Raw genomic sequence first — 19,334 nt, forward strand, 5'->3', positions numbered from 1 at the left:
TGTGATTTATAATTGAGGGTGACGGCAACTTTTTTGCTGTACTATGCTTTAACGTGCTGTGGATCATTGACCACAGAGGACATGCTGATCGTCTAGCTGCTTTCTCTTCCTTTCATCAGCCTGTCATCTGACTTTCAAAATGATGACATGGGAAGCACAGCACATCAACTTTAATCACTGTTTTACCAAGAAAGTTGCACAAGAGCAGATCCTCATTTTAAAGTAAAATGTAAGTGACCAACAATACTTTCTTATTTAATCAGGCAGACAAACCAAAAACACATTCTCTTTTCAAGTCAATTAAACTTTTTAACTTGATAAAAGCTGGATTACAACTTGGCAAAGCAGACAAAAGCCCCAGGTTCACTGTGTGGCAACTGGTTTATAAGAATTTGCCTAATCACAACTTTGCTGTCTGTCTTCTTCATTATTTATCTTTAAGTCTTGTTTTACGTTTTTGTACAACTTCACTGCTTTTTCTGTTTTATTACCTTACCACCTTATTATTTCAGCTAATGTTATGCTGACATGGTGCAAAATCCTATTATATTTTGTGTTTAATAAAATGAATGCCAGCATAGAAATACTGCAGAGGAGTTGGAGGAATTATGGTTAATGCTCCCCAGCACGTTAATCCGGCCCTGTGATAATGTAAACAATAAAGTACGTTCACTGCAACTTTGTTCTAGAGCTGCTGCCAATGAACTGACTACACTCAATTTACAATGTATTCATTGCTGTATCATTTACACAGTGATTTTGCATCTCCACCTATCTGAAATGTCACTGATGGTAATTCAATCAGGGAAGATCAATAAAATACAACACAGCATGTTGCTTTGATCATGATTAATGACTTTATTTTGTCACATCAATAGCACAGTTAATGACTCACTACCACCAACCCACAGTTGCTCTGTGGAAATCCTTGCAGAGATGAGGTGATGCATGTTGATACATGGAGGGCGTCCGGTGACTAAGTGATGTAAAACTCAATCAGCAAACTAATTCCAGTCTGTCAATGAAAACTATACACTGTCTCTAAACAAAGTTAAATCACAAGTGAAACTTCAGCACAAAACCCTGAAACTGCACCATGGCTGTCCACTCGCTCCAGAACAGTAACTGTGACCAAATATAAAAGAAGGAGATTTTAAAAAATACAAAATGAGTCAAATTAGAAAGACAAGGCAACGGTTATCATAAACATCAGGTACACAAAGCAAAGCATATTGTTCTAATATAAAGCAACACACACAACACAAGCACGGCAGCTGAAGCTGTCTCTCTACAAGGCAAAGCGCTGATTCATGATGATCAAGCCAAGGCATTGTCTAAAGCATGTGCGTAAATATCTTTTCATCAGTGCTCTAAGATACATTTCATTAGCTGGATTATTGCTTTATTGCATACACATACATTCTAGCATGTGTGTTAACTACTGTAATGTGTGTGTGTGTAGTTACAGAAAATGCTTTCTTTCTCTAAAGGAATAGATACAATTCTCTGGGTGCCTGTATGAACAAGTAACATGCAGTGACTCATTTATCTATCAGCAGGTACATAACAGTCTGACATGGTTTGATAAAGTGGCTCTGCCAAAAGCATGTTTTTTCTCCATACTTTGTTCGATAAATCCCCAAAAGCCGGAGTTTTATCACTAAACGTGAGCATCACAACCATTTAACTTCTCATTACAGATTTATATACTTATAGTTATCATATTTGTTTAGAAACACAGAAAAAGAGTTTAATAACATAGCATAGTTGATGAAAAACAGAAACATAGAAGACAAATATAGACTACATGAAAGTCTGATTTCACATATTGAAACACATAATGTTCATAACATGACATAATACTGGCATTGACCAAACTCACAGCAGCACATTATTTCCAGGGTTTACCTTTATGCAACACTTCTAATCTAAACCTCTGCCTCCTTACATAGTTTCCCTCCTTCTGGTAGCTACATTGTCAAAAACATTTTATAATGTTAAAAAAAAGGTCACACAATGAGTGAATACATCTTCTTACTCTGACAAAAAAACATAATAAATTCAGTTTAACTGAGGTAGACTGATAACTAATGGATCATCTGAAGGACGACATATTTATTTATAGTGGGCTTTACAGGATAGTTAAATAGCTATTCATTTAAATCAGATTAGATCATTCAACTTGTTGTACTTTATTTAATTTTTAAACTGGTGTCCCAGCTAAAAAGGTTTGTGAAGCATTATTCTCTACTGGACGTGTCCATTTATTTCAGTAGGGTGTAATGTTACGAAACATTGTGAAAACTCTCTTAAAGAGCATAACTGAAGAACAAATATATATTGATGAAATCAACTTTAGGCTTTATGTTTACTGCGAGTTATTGTCTCCATCTGAGAATACCCAAAACTGCACGGCCACGTTTTCCTCTACGGGGGGAAAGTAGGCCTTGATATTGCCAATTTAAAGAAAAGCACTGTGTGCTCCTCAGAAAAACCCAGCACAAGTCCAAAACAATGCTAAATGCTAATAATTATGGTAGCAGTCATGCTGTAAAGCGTTTTAGCAATTAATAAGTCGGATGTGAAGAAGATTAAGTAGATGGCCAAATTAAAAATCTAAAATTTAAAGCACTTTGGGACCACAAGAATTTGGGGCAATAGCTTAATCAGAAAAAACACAATGGTAGTGAGCTAGCTTAACTTCCCTCCCAGCACATCATCATCCATACACTTCCCTTCTTTTATCAATAAAAAATGAACATGATTGTCAGAGGTGTTCAAAAAATAAATAAAAGTTACCTCCTTCTCTTTCTTAGAGACAATAACACAACAACAATTATGTCCTGCAGATATGATCTGTTTGTTGTACAGTATCATTTCACCTTACTTGTTTTTGAAATGTCTTTAAAGTGTGAGCGTGTATGGAGAAATTGTCTCAATTCTGGAGACTTCTTATTTATTTATGTCTTAATTTAGGGATATAAAGCATTTCTGCACGTCTTAAACAAAGTCCTAACAAACACATAAAAGATACGTTTTGATATCAAATAACTGATCAATATACTCAATAATAAAATTAAATAAATAAAATTAAATGCATTTAAGAACAGAAATGTCAGCTGATACTCTTAATATTCTATATTGCTTCATTTCCTTTTGATAAACTCACATTATAATCATAGTGTTGTCACTCTGCAACCACTCTGGCGGCTAACAATACACTAGCTGTACCTCTTTTCTGTGGTGAAGTGCGGACTGACTAATTATTGCAGTTACAATGAGCAAAGGAAAGCATAGCATATAATTTATGATATACATATTCCCTCAAACCTTTGCTTTTTGTCATTTGCTTATCTGATAGTTTCATGAAAATAAAGACATCAATTAACAAATCTGACTATTTTACAGACAAGTTCTGTCAGTAGTATGTGTAAACACCAACCGCGTACTGAACTGTACACACAGTGAGTAACTGACTGACTGGATGCATGGGTGGCTTCCTGAAAACTGGAGAGGATGTTCAACATCATGTGAAGGTTTTGTAAACAAAAACAGAAAAAGCATTTGCAAGCATGATAACATCATTACGTGACATTAAATGTATGCTTGGATCTGCAGTAAGTATGCATTATAAATACATTTCCTAACATTGCATCAGACTAAACTCACCAATTAAAAAAAAAGAGAGACTGGCATTGGCAAGCGGCGTTACAGGAGATTTTGCTGAGCAGATGGGCAGGCTGTTTGGTTATTGTAAACTAGTTTAGTTACCTGGTTCATTTAGAAAATTCTTGACACTGGGATCTAACTACCATTTAAATAAATTTGCCTTGATTCACATGATTGTTTAAGCATTGTAATTTTAAATGTCATCATAATAATTATGATTATTTTAATTTCCCCAGAGGTAACCTCAGCTGTACTGCCTGAATAAGCTTTAGCTTAACTGCTGTAGTTAGTTTCTAATGATTAAGGGACGGGTTTATCTAAATTAATGTGTGATACCCCACATTCTATAGCACCAGTGAATTGTTATCTGTGTTTTCTTTTGATGAGTAAACCAGATCCAATCATCTGTAAATAATTATCTGTACTATATAGTGATTTTTTTTTCATCAAATGGCTTTAAAGAACTGAAAAAAAAACACATTCCCACCTCCCCGACCCCCATATTTGGAATAGCCGATTCCCTTGTACAGCGGCGTTTGTCAGTGTTAACTCCTCTGTGGCCTCGGTAGGAAGACAGCCACATGCTTCACCTGAAACACATGAGTTCACCAGATGCTTCCCTTGCACCAACAGGAGTTCACAGTAGCAAGCGAGGAGTTTCATACTATCCCACTCTCCTCCGTGCAGATGCTCCAACCAACCAGGAGCTGCTTGTGCAGCAACAAGGACCTGGTCCATCACTGACTTAACGGCAATACACACTACATGTGTTGGAGCCAGGATTAATAATCTTTAATAGATTAAACATTAATAGTGGTTGGCAAGAGTGTTGCTAATGTGCTACCCATGCATCCCAGTTTTCTGCTAATGTAACCCTTGTATCTGGATGTCAGATGCAGATACAAAGAAAACCCATAAATAATCATTTATATATTATTTTCTTCCACGACTGATTCAAATGAACTGAGCTGAAAAGAACCAGCCTGGTTAGTTAGTTAATGCATGAATTCATGTATATCCTCAACTAATAAACTGAAAAACACATCATTCCCCACCCAGTTGTTCCCTTCCCCTGTACCCCCATCCTCCTTACACTGCCCTCTCTCTGCTGTCCACAAACTGGACCATCTGTTTGCGAGCATGGGAGATGACTGGAGTGAGTGGAACCACTGGAGTACCGGGGATAGCAGCACCAGGAATCGATGCCCCAGGAGTCGATGCACCAGGAGTCGATGCACCAGGAGTCGATGCACCAGGGGTTGAAGCGGCGGGTGTTGAAGCAGCGGGTGTTGAAGCAGCGGGTGTTGAAGCAGTGGGTGTTGAAGCACCAGGGGTTCCACCTGGGGAGGTGCCGGGTGTTGTACCAGGAGTGGCAGGGATAACAACAACAGGGGCTAAGCATGGACTTTCAGCGCCAGCTCGAGGCTCCAGTCGTGGGGTGGATGTGACAAAGCGAGCCTCTCTGATCCGGTAGGGACTTCTGTAGGTGGAGATGGGCGACAACTCGGAGCCCCAGCCTAGATAGCTCCCACTGGAGGGAGACTGTGCATCCGCGCTGAAGTACAGTGTAGTGCTGGACTCTCCAGGGATCCCCGATTTTTTCTCCGGGGAACCAATTGGGAGAGGGGAACGTCGCTCAGGTGACCAGCCGGGAGTCTTGATGTCCAGAGAGCCTGGGGAGGACGAGGCTTCAGTCAGGGTCGCAGCATTGCTGTCAATGTGGCGGAGGCTTCCTGTTTGCCGGGGAGATGAAATAGTTGGCGAGCCGTAAGCTGCACTCTGAAACTCTTCATCACCTTTGAAAAAGAAATCACATTGATTTAAAAGATAAATTGTGTTTAAAACAGTACACATGTTCTACAATGACTACAAATCATTAAAAAGTAAAAAGGTCATTACATCAAATACATTTGTTTATTACAAGTCAACACTCATTCAACACATTCCTTTAGCTAAGACTGAATACATAAACATCTATGCCAGTCTTTTCATTCATTTCATAGTTAAGATTAAAAAATTAGGTAAACTAGCCATGGTATGTTCAGTGTGTGTATGTACTTATGTATACTCAGTGACCAGAAAAACACAAACCCTGATTCTGCAAAGAAGCTCTGAGCAACAGCAAAACCATTTCCACAATTATCCACACAATAAATATCTCAAATCACCAAACTAAAAGCAGCTATAAAGAATATTTTAATAAAACTGACAGTGGATCACCTGACTACTTGTATGTGAAAGGGGTTGAACACAATTTTAACCCAAAGGAAATTACCCTGTGATTCTGCAGTTCCCCACAGCTCTACAGGACATTACAGTTCTTTCAGCTCATTGTTTTAGTTTTCTGGCATGTAACTTTACTGTTTTAATTAACTGTCAATGCTCTCGTCAGCGTCATTTTCAGCCTCAGCAGGAAGCTGTTTTTATTGGAAAAGCTCTTTCTTAAGTTCTTAAGTCAGTTGTTGTGTAACTGCTGGATGTGTAAGTAGGCAACCGCTAACAACGTCATAACAACTTTAAAACAGCGCGACTATGTCGATGTTGTGTTCCCTGCTTGTTCCCACTGCCCATAAGTGGCAAAAAATCAATTATTCATGTTTAAAGTGTGACAGATAGTATTATCATGCATATTAGTAAAGCAGGTCAGAGCACTCAAAGGTCAAACGTGTACATTGAATGAAGCAGAACTCCTGACACGAAGAAGCCTTCTGTTGGGATTAACGGTAATCCAGTGCAGTCCTAAACAGCATTTGTTATATTTCTGCGGTCCCTGAGTATATGTTTTTCAGTGTTTATTGTACATCCAACCTTTGTCTTCTGATGGTGGAGCGCTGGACTCCTCTTCTGTCTCTCTTTCCGTCTCTTCAAGAATGACCTCCTGGACTGGGATGATCTCTGGAAACCTTCTCATATCTTGGATTGTTGTGGGAGGAGCTTTTCTCACTGGTCTGGCAACCACACTGGTGGGAGCTGGCTTTGGTGGCTGGACCACCTCTCTCACCTGGGAACAAGACAGACAGCTGAGCCTCAGAGTGCAGACACACAAACTGAAAGTATTTTGTACAGATCCGACTTTTTAGTCAACCTGGTGGCTGGGCCTACATTTATTGTCATGAACACGTGGGTTACGACATGCTGTCCTACTGAATCTCTCTTTACATTGCTAGAGTAATTTTACACTTGAAGAATAGTCGAATAGCAAAAATTGTCTAATGGTATATGTTTTTGTTTCTATAAAAATGTGCCAGGCCAGGTGAAAATGTGTTTCTTTCAGATCATTTGTCTCAGTTTTCAGATTCAAGTGGCTTTAAGTACAAATGTACTGTATTCTTAGTTGAAATTATCACTAAAGTGGGGGCTTAATTAAACTAATTAAAGATCTTGCCTGTGGAGCCTGGGTCACCTGTGGTGGAGCTGGTTGAGGAGCTGGTTGCGAGATCTGAGGAACCTGTGGCTGAACAGGTGGATGCTAGGGAGAACAGGTTTAGCAAGCAGACATTAAAAAACATTTCTACTGAAACTAACAGTAATGAAATTGATACTTTCAGATCAGTTCAAGTTGCAGGAAGTCTCACTACTAAAACCAATAGCTCTTCTAAGCAGGACGTTCAATAACACGAACGCAACAAACCCGAGGGACAAGAAGTTCATCGGGGGAGTGAACTTCTTCAGACAGACCCATCAGTCCGGCAAGTCCCCCCTCGCCATACAACGACCAGATCTTAGTTACATCCCCCGTCTTCAGGGCCAAGCGAATCAGCAGCCAGTGGTGATGTTTCCAGCCCTCCCATTGGATAGGGAGATCCATGAGGGTCCCACCTCCTGATTAGATAAACAATCAGTCATTATTTTGCCAGATAGATAGATAGATAGATAGATAGATAGATCTTTGACAGACCTGACAGTGTCGCATGGCGGTTAAAAGTGGGTGTGACTTTCTCCTCCAATGAGAGTGTAGATCCACGCTCCATGCAGGCTCCACCTATCCCCCTGTAGCGAATACTCTGGAAAATTTCAAAGGACTTAGGGTGGAGGAAACGATAGTACAGCACCAATGCTATCACTCCTGGAGAGAGAGAGGGGTGGGGGGTAGGGAAATAGAAGTAAAACAAACAAGGTCTTGTAATGGAGGTGTGCAAGTGTGTAGAAGTTTATAAATCTCAGAATGTCTCTAATTCTAATAAGCAATTGTTAGCATGCTAAACTAAAATGGTGAACATGGTAAACATTTTACCTGCTTAACATTAGCATGTTAGCATTGTCATTGTTAGGATACCCCACATTAGCTGTAAGCACAGCCGTTCGGTACGGCTGTAGACTTATACAGTGTGTGGCTGTGTGTCTTACCTATGAGGAAGCTACAGAAGACTGCAGCTGGGATTCCCACCGTATCCCAGGACACCATGGTGAACATCCACGAGGAGGCCAGAAGAAGAAAAGCGTTCTCTATAAACATGGCCTAAGGATGAACGAACAGTAACAGAAGAACACTGTTACCTTTTCCCACATTTGAAATCACTGTGTTTTACAGGCTTGTAGTTATTTATTGGGCTTACTCTATATTACTTAACGTTTGTCTTAGAGATTACATTGATTCAACTGTTGCATTATCAGCATCTCAGATATACCATTTGGTTACAGTATCACATGTGTACATGTATTTTTGGCATATGGTGAGACACCCTGAACCTGGACTACATAGCAGATCTTTTACCTCATAAACTTATTCTTTTTAGTGTTTCACATGGTCTCTGCGGTTCTGTTTTTGTCAACAGCCCTGCAGAAAACCTCAGATGAACAGTTATACACTGACCACAAACACACACACATACCAGGTAGAAACCAGCAATGCGGCATCTGGATTGACCGTGCTTCACATTGAGGAAAAGGAAGATGTGAATGGCTCCCAGAACGAGGTTGAAGAGTCTCCATCGACTAGTTGAACGTATGATGTCAGTCTGCTGAGACACCATCCAGAAAGTTGCACCAAGCCAGTGCACACCTGACACACACACACACACACACACAACCGATGAAATAGTCAACCTTTCATACATACATAAACCTGATAGTAGAGAATGTGGACCAAGAAAGGGTTTTATCACCAAGACTCACCCAACAATAGTCAAATGTGTTTTTCACTGATTAAAAACACCACTTATTTATTTCTTATCTAGTCCTTATGGACTGTTTGCCAGATTCAACAAATACGAGCTTTGAGATGAAGCCTTGACATCCAGACTTACCCATTACTCCAAGGACCCACTGTTTAAAGATACGTGTGAAGAGCATGAGAACGGCAAATCGAGATCCCAACATACTGACCTGCAGAAAGAGAAATACACCTGTCACACAAACAAAGCCAAACGACGAATCAAACACAATGCATGCATATAAATATGTCAATAAATATGCTGCTCATTATATTGACACTTTTATACTGAAGGAATGTATATATGTTGTGTACATATTGGTTGATGGAAGGTTGTTTAAATATGCCCACCCTCCACAGCAGTCGGCAGAGTATGGCAGCGGGGGTCATTTGTAGGTGTCCTGGTCTGATGAGTGAACAGGCTCTGGCATAGAGGACCAAGGCCCAGGCGAGAGATAACAAACACACTACAAAACACACAGAGGCTGGAGGGGAGACAGAGGAGGAAGGAGGCAGAGAGGAAAAGAAAAATGATTTCCTTGATACATTGTAATGCTAAATACATAATGTACATCAGATACAAGGCTGCTGCAGATGCACACAGGACATAGATGGCAGAGAAATTGGTTATGCTAATTGTATTGCTTTTTTGGCCACTTGGCAGCAGAACAAGCTGAAAACAAAACATCTGACTTATCATCAGTTCATAAAGTTAAAACAGTAATCAAATCAATCAGACACGGAGCAACATTATTATTTATTTGGATGATTTTTTTGGAGGCTTTCTTTTAGCTCTGTTTTGGTCTCTGCCGGCTGCTGGGCAGATAGCGTACAGTGGGTCTATCACTAAAGTGAAGCTGTGGGTCGACAAACTAAAACAATGATATAAAAGACCATAAAATGTTCCGTAAAGCTGATGGAAACTCCAGGGTTGATAACTACAAGCGACACCTTTCACATTAAACAGTTATTTGATCCTCATTGTTTAAGTGACACTGTATTTTCCTATGCTGAAGGCACAACTCACACCTGTCAAAATATCGAAGACAATGTAAATGATAATAGCACAGTTGACTTGAAGTCTTGAGGACCATTAGAGGAGCCGGCTTTCCCATTATTACATTGTCCAACAACACACTAATGTATAAGCAATCCTTAGTGGCATAGATGTTATGCATGAAGTGATGAAGTGGATAACCACTCCAATTTCAGTCCCTGTAACTTTAATCATCATGATAGGAATATCTGAGTTCTTTATCATATTTTACCCTTTCAGATGTACCTGCAGTACCAGATATGAACATATTAAGAGCTGAATGTGGGTATAATTCAGCAGATACCACTTAAAACAAATAGTATATGTGAGTCCAAAATTCACTCTCCTTTAGCTCTGTTTTTGATATCTACCCACTCCTGAGGGAAATATCTGTCTCTTTAGCAGCTAAATGCTCCACTATGTTCGGCAGCTAGTTGCTAACTGTGTATGTCTGCTGTTTAGTGCTTATAAGATAGCGTACAGTGGGTTTTTAGAGCTTTTTTTCTGAAAACAACTGCTGCTGCAGTTAAAGTTAAAGTTGATGGTTCATGAGCTGCTGATTATTGTCAGACAACAGATACTGTTCATTCTTTGGCTACCACACACATAATTCTATGTGCTATTTCAGATCTAGTCACCCTTGCACACATACTCTCTACATTCCCTATTAAGTGTCTCTGTACCTGGAGACTTGATTCCTATATCAGTACAGATGAGCACATAGGTCTGCAGCAGCGTCTGAGGAAGGGTGACCACCAAGGCCTCAAACAGACGCAAGGCAGATGCATCAGCCTGCTGCATGATCTCACCATACACATCCTCATCTGGCAGAGCCATACACTCCAACAGCCTGTGGAGGTCGGAGATGGATGAAGGGGACGAAAAGTGGGAGATAGAGAGAGAAAAAGGAAAAATCGCCATATACATAGTTATACACAGTATATATCATAATCAAGTGCTCAGTTTTTCTGACTTTTACTTTAAATTGCCCCATTATTGATCATTCACACGCATATTAACACACACACATATGTAAAGTCATGACACCTTTTGAAGATACCCAGGTGCAGTATGTGTGTCCAGGTGAGAGACTTCCTGCGGATGCGTCCATCTGACAGGTACCACAGGTAACTGAGCAACTGGGGACCCCAACCTATGAAACATAGAATGAGACAAATATAAATAAAATATCTATCTATCTATCTATCTATCTATCTACTGTATCTATCTAACACCAACCTTGCATCATCATGCAGGGTTGTCTGATCTGTTCTTTCTACTGTGATAAGCAGAATCTAACATTTCTCTATTGGTGTTCTATTAGTCTCTGTTTATTTATGTTGTAAATGTAGATTGATCTCTTGTTGTTGTTTGTTTCTCACCTGGCAGCAGGAACAGTGCAGTGAAGCCAGCAAGATAGGCATAGCAGTAGTTGTGACCCACCCACAGATAGTACACAAAGCAGTAGATCACTGGGGGAAGAGTAGAAAAACACACGTGTATACTGGTTCTCTGTTGAACAGAAACATCAAGTTATAAGATCAGAGCATAAGCCACTACATACAAAAAACACTGAACACGTTGTCATAATTTGTCAAGCATATTTTCTATACATGTCTATTAGACTTTTTTTTTGTAAATGTGTCCTGAATGGATGAAGATATCTGTTGCGATGTGGATGAGAATCTGTAGCCCAACAGACAGGAACATCAGCCAAAGGGATGTTTCTCATGTTTACATTTCTAATTTTGTAATTTCTTTCCATTGTGCTGTATAGTGCTGTCTTGTATTTTTCTTTTCTGTATCACAATGACATGCTCTGTCAACACATTCCAGTACAAACAGGTGTAACTTTGTATCCTGTCCAATCTTTACAATGTATAACTTAGCCATAGTTTACATCAGAAAATACCACTGACAACATAGCTAAACATTTTGACCCTCTTGTTATCTATAAACGAGGACAGAAGGATGCTGATGGCATTGACATGTTCACTGACATAAATATTTAGTTTTAACAGATAGCCTAAGGTTTGAGCAAGTTATGGGCTTTTGCAGGTTATCCACTGAAAGGCCCTTACTGTTTTGCAAATGTTAAGGATGATTCAAGTAATGTACCAAAGAGCCTGAGAAAAACTGTAATAACAATGGGTCAGACACACTGTGCAGTTCTTTTATTTGTGATTTGGGATATAAACTGTCAGTCTGCTGATGATGCTATATAAAACTGTAATAAGTGTTGAAACTCAAAAACACACAAATTAGAAGGTAAATCATATTGTGCATATTTGGACAAACCTTGCTTGCACTCTGCAGGAATATAAAACAGATCAGCTTCATAAATCACATGCACAATATCACTGTCTCATTATTACACTTTACACTTTGAAAGAGGAGTGTAAGTAACAGACTATTTTGTATGATGCTGCTTATGTTGTGGTCTAAGGGTTTACATTGCGGCTAACTGGAACATAGAGCATTTTAGTTTTTTGTATTTTGTGATCGATATGATTGTGATATGATTTCTGTTCTGCATTTAATGACAGCCTCCTCTCCACTCACTTACAGACTCCACATCACTCCGCCTGAGATGTACAGCTCTGCCTCCCCCCCTCCATCCCTCCATCCCTGCAATCTGAACTGTCCATAGCTGCTAAACAGGCGGGCTGTCCGGGCAGACTAGGCCCCATCCAGGGGTACGCCCATCCCCTCATCCATTCATGCACCTCCCAAAAAAAAAGGGCGCTGAAATATGACAACATGGCTCCGCTTTGTTTTTGTACAGGAAAGATCTCTCATAGGCTGAAATGGTGCGGCTGTTTAAAAGATGACAAACTCCGGCGTGAGTCTGCAATTTTGCTGCACGTCATAACATGCAGCCTATAAAAATAGGAAAGAGGTGCACTACTGCTGACTGCAGAATCTGGTCTGGACTCCATAATTCATGACAACACCCCGAGAGACAGGCGCTGAAGTGAAAACAAACTACTGTTACTGTATATGTTCAAATAAACCACATATGACATCAAAAACCCTATGAGTGTATGTCTCCTCCAGCAGCTGCTGCAGCCCTCACACACTACATCCATACACTATATACAAAAAGGCACGAACGCACATGCACGCGCACGCCAATAAAGTCAAATATAAGACACATCACAATGCGCACGGGCAAGCACAACCACGTTACAATCTACCTGCACACCGTTAATGACACAACTCCTGGTTTTCTGTACAGTGTGTGTTCATATGTGTGCGTGTGAGTGTGTGCGTGTGTGTGTCCCAGGTAGGACTCACGTGCCGTCCTCTCTGCAACGAGGAGAAATGCGGTAAAGGCAAAGACGCAAACTTGGCAACACGGCATGCAGGAGCCTCCATTGCTCGGAGTCGCTGAGTAGTCTCTCATTGCGGATTGGAAACCTGAACTCTCAGATTTACGGTGATAACAGCGTGTGAGTCTGCACGCCGATGCTGTTCTGGTCCCGGTCGGGAGTCGGTCCAGCTGCGGCAGCCTGCTCTCTCTGCCCAACGTCACCGCCCGTCCCGTTAAAGCGATAGCACTAGCAGAGAACCTGAGAGGTATTAGGTCTAACGTGTTTAAATCTATATATTTATCTATTTATCTATTTATTGGTGAAGTTTGGTCATACTTAAAAACACTTCTGACTCACGTCACAGTGTTTTGTTGGTATAGGCTATCATGTTTCTAATTTTCCTTTTGTTTTGCTCAGTTTTAGTGTCCTATTCTAGTATTCAGGGCTACACTGCTTTGTGCCCTCACTGAAGAGAAGTTTAATAAGAAAATAATGGTCCAGAATATGCCTTTGCTCACTTAACTAAAGTAATAGAAATATATTTTATTAGTCACAAATTAAATGGGATCATTGCATAATTTTTCAGGAGTCTTACTGAATGTGTCCACAATCCAAAACGTTTTTTGAGTCATTGTATTTGCTTTTAGTGAACATGTGAGGCACTACCTGGTGGACATTTGAGGGCAGAAGGACCAGTGCAAGTTCATGATGATAAAGTTACTGATTACTAGATGGGTAATGTGGATTCATCTGGGGGTTTCATGAATTAATGAGCCAGAAGAGACATATTTTTATCTCCACAAATAATATTATGTATACATGATAGCATTTATTTGTCCTACTCCATTTTCCTATTTAATTATTTATGTGTTTATTTTAATTCTAATTATCTGATTGAAAGTTTTCTTCATGTTTTTTATTTTCTTCCCTCCCTATGGCCTTTATTCTTTGCCATTGAAGATTTTCCATTTTGCTTTTCAAGCACTATGTGAATAATTGGACACCAGGGGGAGTCCAACACAGGGGTTGGAGTCTGAGACTGTGGGCCTCCCTTCAGACAAAGCTTGGAAAACACCTCCCTCCCCTCACACCAGTTAGTTTACTTAGTTTTGCTCAATTCCTGGATATCAATGGGATCATTACAATGCTCTTTGATCCCATATACACTCAAGGTCAGAAAAACCTAATATTTCTTGTTTGACACTACAGACCACACCAAATACAATACTACAAAAAGGTCTGTCCTAAGGCATTTATCATTTTCGGACTCTGGGAAAGGGGAAAAGACAACCACTGTAACCAAATCACACACGTGTAGGCTGTTCTATATGATCTCCTTTTGATAACTAATGTACCTCCCCGGGGGAGGCCCACCTCCCACTTTGAAAACGTCTGCAATAACAGATCATTCTTCTTAGAAGGTTTGGTCATGTTTGTGTGTGCGCTTTTAATTTTTTACTTGTTGGTAGGGGCACCTGAATAGAGGTGATATTGTGGGCAACATTCTTGGCACAATTCCTTTACATAATTTTGAAATCCTAACTAAAAATGTCCCTGTAGATACAATGAATAAATAAACAAGGCCCAGCCCAACCTCCAACCCTATGATGTATTGTAAATATGTTACCATGGGCGTGGCTGCTGTTGCTGGGACTCCTCATTGTATTCCCAAGTGTTGTTTTGTGCTTCCTGCAGGGTCACTGGCTCAGTGGTGAGGGTTGTCGCTTCATATGGTTATATATATTATTACATGGACAATAAATAAGGGCAAGTTGTGATAACCTAAGCTGTTTGTGCCCTCTGACATGGTGCCCTTTCTACTGTGGGCTCTACTATGGCACAATAAAACCCTAGTGTCCTGTCCTCTCAGTGGGCAGTACTCTGTACTCTGTGTGTTTTTTACTACCGTGGCGCTCTGTTGTGCCCTATTTACCGTGAGCCTTGCCCTGGCGCTATCTGGCCCCTCTGCTGTAGGACCTTCTCTGTGTGCTGGTCCTCTCCCTGCTCACCATAGACCTTTCCTTGGGTTCAGGGTGGCTTTTTGCTTCAGCCTCTGTGTGCACCACTGACCTGGACCCGAGATGCGTCACAATTGCTAGACTTGTTTAATATTCATTGTTAATGCTGGCCATCAACAAGATGGTTCTGTTCTAGGCTCCTACCACAGTCCATCATCTATCCTCATAGCGGATGAAATACACCTTATCCAAAGAAACTCAAAAACTGTTGAAAATTCAGCCACTGGATTTCATTTTAATAAGGGACTTCACACAATAATATGTACAGAAAATAACTCATAATTTCCTGGAAAAAGTTTATTTGTTTATTTTTCTAGCTCATTACCACATGAGCCAAATAAAGAAAGGCAGCATGATCCTTTATGACATTATGACCTGCTGTACTAGTGTGCAACAACACCTACAGCTGATAGCAACCAACAGACTCATCAGGTTATTCTTTACATAATATTTGAGCCAGTTTAAGTCCTTATAAGTGTGCATTCACTTTATCTGGGGTTGCAGAATCACAGCAGTAAAAGCACCAGTATGTGTAAATCCATCTTGGCATAGAGCTAATGTCTTCCATTGCCCTTAATTTAGGTTCCACTTCACCCCCCATGGTTGTGTCAGCCCTCCCCATGAGCTCCATGTTTCTCAAAAGCACCTGTTAAAAATGTGAAAAGTTATAAAATCCCTTGTACAGTTTTCACCAACAGCAATCTTACACCAGCAGTTACATATCGCAGTGTTTTTGTAAGTCTCCATGTCAAGTTTCAGTCCACTTATTTAGCTCTGTAGGTCCGCTGTGTCTCTACTTGTTGGTTTTTCGGGGCATGAGGACCTTCTTCTTACAAACATTTAAGTGTCATCTTGTATTGGAGGACTGAGCCATCACAACTCATATGTTTTCCTTGTTGTCTACACAGTGGAGGGGACCGCTGCAGGCAGTACTGTCAGTTTGATCTGTAAGAGTCTCTTTGGTGCAGTACAGACAGCGCTACCAAGCTGATGGTTCATGTTCATTTCATCCAAAGTGTTTATTTTATTTGTTAACCTATTTATTCCATCTTCATGTCCTTTTGACTATCTGCCTGTTTGATCATGCGTCAGTAATATCTGTTGAGGCTTTGAGTGACTGTACTGATGTCTGGTTGTCCATTCATCCAGATCTCTCGGAGAATCCTTTCCCGCTCTTCTAGCCGCTGGGCCCTGTCTAGCTCTGATGAGACACACACACACACACACACACACACACACACACACAGACACAAAAGGGTTAAGGCATGCCCACACACTGCCCCTTCACGTAACCATCAGATTTCATATCACTGTTGAGACGGCTTTCTATTTTAATTATGAAGCATGTGTGTGTATGTCTGACAGTATTGCTCACAGAGATACAACAGTCTGTGAGTGAGCGTGTATTAACGTGTACTGACATGTTATTGGAAATTAAATGAAATTGCACATGGTGATGCTCAGTAGATTTGTAATTATCCAGTGGTGGATAAAGTATAAGTTTGTACACACTAAAAAAATAGTCTGTTAAAAGTACATGTCATTAGGCAGCTTGTCAGAGTATTGTATTATTAGATTATTATTACTGATGCATTACTGTGTACGCAGCATTTACATGTTCAGCTATCCTATGTCATGCTGTTGGGTATCAACAGTTATATGTGTGTATCATATGTGTGAGAGATACCCTCAGTTGACGTGAACATGGTGGCGTTCAGCAGAGCTCTCTCAAAGCGTCTGCGTCGTCGTGCCGACAGGTCAGACGTGTCATCCCAGTCCTCTGATTCGCTGTCCCCAGCAGGCCCAGGCCCTCCAGAGGTAACAACAGCAGTGTTGTCTGGATTACTTTCAATGGGCTGATGGTGGGGACAGCTGTGGTGGCGACGGTGATGATGCCTGTTCCTGTGGCGATGGTGAGGGTTTTTACTGTTGCCATAGTGACAGTCTGCTCGACAGTGTATCTGGAAGACGATGGCACAGAGCGTGACAAGAAGGCCGACACAGACACCGCCCAGAAACACCAGGGCTGTCCTCTCTGGTTGGTCTGAGAAAAAGAGAGGATAAAGGAAGACAACGATGAAAAGTTTTCAATAAATCAAAATGTTTAACAGTTAAATATATTGACTGCTGCTCCATCCTCCTGTCCTTGCTCCTCTGTACCCAGGTAATTCTCTTTCTCTGCTCTCTTGCTCACCTGTTTTCTATCTGCCTCTTGTTTTTTATGTTAGTTTGACAGGTTGACTATGTTGCCTAGGTCTTATAGCATACAAGCTATAATAACATACTGTCTGCTACATGTTGCTGTCACATTATTGCCAAACGTAGACACAGGTAAACCAGGGATTGGACCCAGAACGCAGACACCAAGGTGGAGTAGATGCAGTTTATAGCCTAGTGTTTACTGACAATTTGTGAAAACTTAGCCTACACTCAAGGTGAGGCTGGCAATGTTTAGGGACGCTTGACAAAGAGCAAAAGACCAACGACAATAGACAGTGGGAAAAGACTGACTTAAATAGCCTATACAAAGAGGGAGGTAATTAACAAGAAACAGGAAAACAATTAGCCAAAGACAGGAAGGAAATTAAGTCAACAAAGACACATGAGGAAGAGTTTAACAAAATAAAACTGGAAATAACTACGCACAAAACCAAAACCATGATAGTTTCCTGTTCACCTGCTGCCTGCCGGAAACATGTTGACCTATGCAGATTTTCTACTTTCTTGTTTATAAGATAATTAGATTTTTTTTTTTCATTCAGAATTCACATTTCAGTATTTCAAGTTGATCATCTAATATTTGTCAACATAAATATTTATTAACAGAGAGGGTTAACTAAATGTTCATAAACTGTGGTAAAGGCTGTCAAATAGGTCCTTTAGGCTATTTATTTGCTCCCCAGAGTGGTGAACAGTGCCAGTCCTTTAAGTCCTTCATAGCACACACAAGAGTATAACTGTGCAATTTTGACCTACCTGCAATGAAGGTGTAAGCTGCCAGTAGGTTGCTAAGTAATGCCATCTCCTGTGAGACCACCTTCACCTCCATATTTGGGCGTTCTGTCGCTGGAGCGCTCATGATTTCACAATGAGGTGAGCTTATCGTGTACTCCTCTAGACGTCAGTGGAGTTCATACTTCGTGACTCCACTAGGTTGTAGGTTTACGGGGTGGAGGAGAGAAGACAGAAGTAAGAGGTGACAGAGGAAAAGGAAGAAAGAAAAAGAGAGAGCAGGGGTGAGAGGGGTGAATGTGGAAGAAGCATGAGTGACAGTTTTCATTTGCAAATCATCCTTCAAGTTAAATTAATAATGTGTAGATATACACAGAAAATCTGAAAGCATGTCAGCATGAATCTCACTCCTTTTCCTCCTGGAGACCCCCCCCCCCCAAAAATAAAAAACAACAACATAAAAATGAACACACAGTGAGTCATGGCAACTTATCCTGTCATTATAATTAGCATCTTTGCTCAAAGTCAGGTTTGTGCCATACAGGTTATCACCAAGTACACTATTAAAATGTGACTTTTGTACCGAGTATTTCTATTTATCCATAGCTGAAACATCTCTTGTATGGAGACAAGAAGAGATAATTAAGGAGCACTTTGACGCCTCGTCCCTCATCGCTTCTCACTTTCCCCCTCGTTATAAACATGCATGAGCTGTTAGCCTGCAGGGTTTACAAGAAAAGGCAACCATGAGGCATGCGTTCCTCAGACAAACAAAATGTCTTTTACCCCTCAGTCACATACTGATATTTAACTTTTAAGATTATGCACATACATAAAGTAATAAAGCAAAGGATTCACACACAAACACATACTTTAATGAACTCATAAATGATACATTCAGAGGTTTTGCAGTGTCAGTACAACAAATACTTCAGTAAACACACAGCATTCTATTTAAAAAAAAAAGAGCAAAACAGAACATAAAAAAAAAACAGAATGACATAGTATTGTAAAGACAGATGCCTGACACAAGAAGAGATACTTTGGCAGCCAAGACAAAAACTCATTAGTGTATTCAACGTGCCAAGATACCTCCTCTGGAAGAGAAATATACACATACTATTATTCTTAGACAAGTTATATAAGATTTTAAAACTTCACAGCCTTAAACCCAGTCTTGGACTTGAAGGCCT

The 19,334-nt window shown here is 40.4% G+C and overlaps 2 protein-coding genes across 2 annotated transcripts; both read right to left on the minus strand.

The window, feature by feature from the left end:
• Positions 1-842: 842 nt before the first annotated feature.
• On the minus strand, positions 843-13,643 carry xkr5b (XK related 5b). The gene is made up of 13 exons (XM_038702231.1): positions 13,155-13,643; positions 11,240-11,329; positions 10,905-11,010; positions 10,541-10,707; positions 9,173-9,306; positions 8,916-8,994; positions 8,502-8,671; positions 8,017-8,128; positions 7,568-7,735; positions 7,301-7,491; positions 7,055-7,138; positions 6,478-6,670; positions 843-5,465 (listed from the first exon to the last, which is right to left on the minus strand). Exons 1-13 carry the CDS (start codon positions 13,261-13,263, stop codon positions 4,759-4,761), a joined length of 2,310 nt encoding a protein of 769 aa, XP_038558159.1. The 5' UTR covers positions 13,264-13,643; the 3' UTR covers positions 843-4,758.
• A 1,773-nt stretch (positions 13,644-15,416) lies between these two features.
• eva1a (eva-1 homolog A (C. elegans)) lies at positions 15,417-18,332 on the minus strand. The gene is made up of 3 exons (XM_038701779.1): positions 18,166-18,332; positions 16,877-17,233; positions 15,417-16,390 (listed from the first exon to the last, which is right to left on the minus strand). Exons 1-3 carry the CDS (start codon positions 18,266-18,268, stop codon positions 16,278-16,280), a joined length of 573 nt encoding a protein of 190 aa, XP_038557707.1. The 5' UTR covers positions 18,269-18,332; the 3' UTR covers positions 15,417-16,277.
• Positions 18,333-19,334: the final 1,002 nt, after the last annotated feature.

Source organism: Micropterus salmoides, unplaced genomic scaffold, assembly GCF_014851395.1.
Source record: "Micropterus salmoides isolate LMB-PRFRI ecotype aquatic unplaced genomic scaffold, ASM1485139v1 Ms_hic_scaffold_6, whole genome shotgun sequence".
Lineage (NCBI taxonomy): Eukaryota > Metazoa > Chordata > Actinopteri > Centrarchiformes > Centrarchidae > Micropterus > Micropterus salmoides.

Excerpts from the sequence above, each read along its gene's own strand:
- eva1a (XM_038701779.1), bottom strand. The coding sequence starts at position 18,268 with ATGAGCGCTCCAGCGACAGAACGCCCAAATATGGAGGTGAAGGTGGTC. Across the intron at positions 17,234-18,165 it reads AGCTTACACCTTCATTGCAG|ACCAACCAGAGAGGACAGCC; the intron begins GTAGGTCAAAAT and ends TCTTTTTCTCAG. Across the intron at positions 16,391-16,876 it reads CATGTTCACGTCAACTGAGG|AGCTAGACAGGGCCCAGCGG; the intron begins GTATCTCTCACA and ends GTGTCTCATCAG.
- xkr5b (XM_038702231.1), bottom strand. The coding sequence starts at position 13,263 with ATGAGAGACTACTCAGCGACTCCGAGCAATGGAGGCTCCTGCATGCCG. Across the intron at positions 9,307-10,540 it reads TATAGGAATCAAGTCTCCAG|CCTCTGTGTGTTTTGTAGTG; the intron begins GTACAGAGACAC and ends TCTCCCCTCCAG. Across the intron at positions 6,671-7,054 it reads AGGTGACCCAGGCTCCACAG|GTGAGAGAGGTGGTCCAGCC; the intron begins GCAAGATCTTTA and ends TCTTGTTCCCAG.